The sequence below is a fragment of the Phragmites australis genome, chromosome 21, assembly GCF_958298935.1.
Source record: "Phragmites australis chromosome 21, lpPhrAust1.1, whole genome shotgun sequence".
Classification (NCBI taxonomy): domain Eukaryota; kingdom Viridiplantae; phylum Streptophyta; class Magnoliopsida; order Poales; family Poaceae; genus Phragmites; species Phragmites australis.
Genome location: NC_084941.1, coordinates 18,089,206 through 18,093,930, shown reverse-complemented (window position 1 = coordinate 18,093,930; position 4,725 = coordinate 18,089,206). Strand labels below are relative to the sequence as shown.

Below are 4,725 nucleotides of genomic sequence, written 5' to 3'. Positions count from 1 at the left end.
CGACCTTCTTCCTCCTCGTCATGTCATCGCACCAACAGTCATGCACTCCTTCCTCCTTTTCATACCGCAATATCGGTGGCTCCTTTCATTGTGTCATCTTCCGCTCCTACATGAACGGCGGCCACCTCAAAGTCGCACCTCCACCTCCTCCCATGTGGGATCTGACTGCACCAGATCAGCGCTGCTGCACCAACCATTGACATTGCCAACATGTGTGTCGCTGCCATCTTCCCCGGCTCCTTACGAGGACAAGCAAGCAGGAGTCATCGCCATCAAAGAGGCAAGGTGGAGGAGGCCGGGCGGTGAGGTGGTGGCTATGGAGGAGGCTGGGTGACGAGATGACAATTGGGATGGAATGGAGTTGAAAATTGGGAGGGAATGGAGATGAAAATTGGGAGAGAAAGTTAGGCTATTTATAAGGCTCTGGTAAAAGCAGATAGTTCTTCATTAAAATTGATAGCCATATCTTTGTCTTGGCCATGAAACTGTAACCCTAAAAGGATATATCACAGTTGGTTCCTAATAAGAACCAATTGTGATATTTGCATCACAGTTATTTTTCTCTCAAGAACCAACTATCATAACTTTGAAACAAAATCAAAAACTTCGCAGGAGAAAAAACTAGAACAACTTGATCTAGAAAAGAATGAAGAAGAAACCTAAATAACCCAAAAATTACTGTTGGAAAAGGACGGGTTCCCCAGAATGTCGAAGAACAGGGGAGAGGGACTGATGAGGGTTCCTGAGAGTAGCAAGTTCGCCATTGTCATCGCCATCGCCTTCCTCCCATGGTGGCTACCTACACTTTGTTGCAGACCTGGGCAACTGGGCCTGATGGGCCAGCCCGATATGGACCTAGCTAGGCATCGCCCATCAGACCTACCTAACTAAACGGGTCGTGTCATGTCGACCCGTGTGCCGGAGGCACGACCCGTTAGAGACTATGCTATGCCAAGCCAACCTAGGCATGGTTGCGACACATCGTGCCATGCCGGGTGGAAGGTTACGGTGTTAGGGCAGCAGTGCGGGGACAGTTGGGCGTGGCAGCAAGGTGGTGTGGGGTGGCGGCGGGGGCGAGGTAGCAGGAGCAGGTTGGTCGGGCGGCAGCGTGGGGGTGGAGCGGCGGAGGCGAAACGGGTCGTTCGGGCAGTAGTGCAGGGCAGCGAATGCAGGGCAGGACGGGGCATAGCCGGGCCATACCGTGCCTCCAGTATCAAGCCACATGCTGACCCATTAGAAACAGTCCATTTAAACAGCTTTATATTGTTGTAGTCGCACTATGCGCCTAGAAGGCCAAGGGCGGGGAGTTTCCTTGGGGCTAAAGCGGGTCATAGTGCAAGTACTACCTGGATGCATCGTGACCTTCATCAATTTTATTCACCCAGTACATACCCAACCCGTTACTTTGAGAACGAACTGCTCCACATGGTACCTGTACTTGTGCACTGTTTCACAACCGGCCACGCAGTACAACCAACCCGATGCGTTATGTCGCGGCAATTGGATCTGGATGTCAAAGGCAGGCACCTAACACTATCGGAGCCTTACAACCAAGGCTACTCCCTGACTGTTTGAAAGTGACAACTGATTAGCTTTAGGCTTTGCTCCCAACGCACGAAAACTCGCAGATTTGTCCGACCAAAAAGGTTTTTCATCCTCCAAATATAATCAAATTAATCAAACAATAATGGACTCAATCATTCGGTGTCTGAAATCTGAATTTTGTGTATATCAAGAGCAAATCGTTTCGACTCGTTGCCAATTCTGGCCAATGAGTGATGATTCAAACAGCCAACTGATTGATCTGTAACTTTATGAAGCTGAGAAGACGGATTAGAGAACCCTCCAACAAAGTTCAGTTCAAAGAAATTGTAGGTTAGGTACTTTTTCGTTGTCAAGTTGTCGTTGCAAGGTTATTTCAGGTTTGATGATTGAGTTTGGCCTATTATGTTTTTCTCATTTTTGAAAAGGTTATACTGTGAGTATATAGAAATAGAGGACTAACAAAACACATGTCGATTGCTCCTGAATTAGCTTAGAGAAGCAGCTATCGCACATCCAAAGGTGGACCATAACCAAAATTTTAGATGGAGTAGAATTTACCTTGGCATTAGCGGGCGCCCGCCGTTGAGCCACGCTCACCCACCACTGAGGCAATAATTTGTCCCAATCTCATCTACCAAATGTTGACACCGTAACAGCAGGTTATGAGCATGACAAAGCAATGTTCCATGGAAAATAAAAACATTGACACAGCAACATACATTAGTTTTTTTTAAATAAAAGGGAATAAAGATTGAATTATACCGAACTCCAACGTAGTTATACCTCAAACGGAAAAATTCTAACCCACCAGTTAAGAGCTTTACTTTACTTTTTTCAGATAAAACACTTTCTTGAAACAACCAATTCAAACTTGGCTAAAACAACTCGGTAACGTTTACTGAAGTGCTCATTGAAAATAATTGTACGAAAACAAACTAAAGTGTGGAAATTAAAAAAATCAAAGTAACTAGGCGATTCATTCTGCAGTGTCGAAATCAAAACATTTGCAAGAAACTGCCCACTGAAAAATACCCTGAAATGAAGGAGCAATGGTGTCTACTTTCTCTCTGTTGCTGAAATAGGAAAGACAAAAAAGGCCTACTTAACATTGCACAGACCTGAACCTTCAGCAACAAAATTGTGATTTGTGAATCACATCACAATATCAGAAAATATTAAAAAACAAACTGAAATCCTGAAGCCATAAAAAAAGAAGTTAAGCCTTTTCCTTGTATGTAACTATGTATTAATGCATACACAGAAAGCCTCGATTAATTCGTTATTATTCTTTTTACATTTTTCTCTGAATCCAACAAAACAAAGAAATTAACCCCCAAGAAAAAGAGAAGAAATTTGGAGATCCAATCAATGATCAAACCACAGTGTGGCAGCTGAGGCTTGGCTTCCACTGCACCTGCCTGGTCTCCACCCACGCCAAGAACCTGTATACCTTCCCGAACACACACAAGAACACCAGCGCGGCGACGACACTGTACACGGCAACGCTCGCCGCGGCGCCCTCTGCCAGCGTCCACCCAGTGAGGTACACGGCGTCGCCGGCTACTAACACCCAGCTGGCGCCCTCCAGCGCCAAGCGCGTCCACGCGCTCAGCCGCTCCTCGCCGTAGATCCGGCACACCATCCTCGAGCACAGCGCGAAGATGACGGCCAGCGCCGTCTTAGACAGCCCCCGATAGAGCACCGTCTGGCCACCGACAACCAGCGGCTCCATCCGGCAGAGGCACGTCGCGCACTCTCCGGAGAACCGCGACCACCGGAGCGCGTCCGTTCCGGTGTAGTGCGGCAGGACGACGGCGTCCAGGTACAGGCTCGCGTGCAGGATGCCGGACACCGTGGACGCCTCGAGCACGGCGTACCGCAGGTCGCCATCGGCCTCATTCGGGAACGTCAGCGCCGATGCCTTCAGCGTCAGCAGCAATGCCGGGCCGAGCTGCGCGACCGGGAACACGGCGTTCAGCCTCTGCCCCTTGGCGAAAACCAGGAGCAGCAGCGGCAGCAGGAACGGCCCCGAGGGCACCAGGTACTTCCTGTTGATCCGTCGGAAGGCCGTGCCGCTCCTGCCGATATCTAGGATGGTGAACACTGCGGCGGAGAGGACGCAGTAAGCGGCGAAAACCGCAACAACGACACCGACGGATTCTGGGTAGTCGCCGGGGTAGGAGCTGTCGCAGTAGTAGTGGTAGGGGCAGGTGACGAAGTCCCTGGTCTCCTCCAGCTGCCACCTAGTGCACTTGAGGATCTGCCTCGTGATGTTGCTGCCCTGGCCCCTCCAGATGGTTGCCGCCGCCGCCGCCTTGTGCATGCCTCCAACTCCGAGAACTGAGAGCATCTGATAGTAGAACATGGCTGGATCGATAAATCTAATTATATGGTGATGATGATGGTGGCTTTCTTCTCCTCTTTCTTGTATCTCCTGACCTGCAGCCTCTCCTGCTGCAGGGGTTGCTAGGCATGTGCATGCTGCATTTGGTGGCTAATAATGGCTTCTTTGCAGGGGCAGCTGCACCTCCGTCTCATTAGTCATTACTCGTCTTTTTGCTCCTTCCTTTCCCTCATGGATATTGGTGTGGTGGTGATGTTGCTTGGGGAGGGTGATGAGAATAGATGGGCAAGTGACAAGTTTGTCCCTGTGACGATGAGGGACAAACGTTTCTCCCTGGACGATATTTCCAAGGATTGCTCAAAAAACTCTATTTTAAAACATGGTCTAAGGGTGTTTTTTTTCCAACCAAGTTGTTCGCTTGTTCCTTACTCATCATCACATAAGACTATAGTTTGGGTTGCTTGAAATCCATACTTTTAAAATTTGACAATCAATAAGAACTTTAAAAATGGTATAGCTAGATTTATTTTAAAGAATAATTTCAAGGCATTTACATTATATATATATTATATTAGTAATTAGTAGTCAAAGTAATGTGTTAGTGACTGTATCATTGTCTAAAACAACACTTTTTGAACTGTTCTTCAAATGAACTTAGCAAAATTGCAATCGAAGAAAAGATGTTGAATTGTCTCATTACAATTGTAAAAACAACATTTTGTATTCCCTTGCCAATTTCTCTTTACTGAGTTATCTTTAGTTAAGATGACTCCTTTGATCAAGAACCATAAGAAGATCTTGATCTATAAAGGAAGCTTTAGTTTCTATAATAAATG

The 4,725-nt window shown here is 47.3% G+C and overlaps 1 protein-coding gene across 1 annotated transcript; it reads right to left on the bottom strand.

The window, feature by feature from the left end:
• Positions 1–2,720: 2,720 nt before the first annotated feature.
• On the bottom strand, positions 2,721–4,243 carry LOC133902941 (uncharacterized). The gene has a single exon (XM_062344270.1). It carries the CDS (start codon positions 3,908–3,910, stop codon positions 2,918–2,920), a length of 993 nt encoding a protein of 330 aa, XP_062200254.1. The 5' UTR covers positions 3,911–4,243; the 3' UTR covers positions 2,721–2,917.
• Positions 4,244–4,725: the final 482 nt, after the last annotated feature.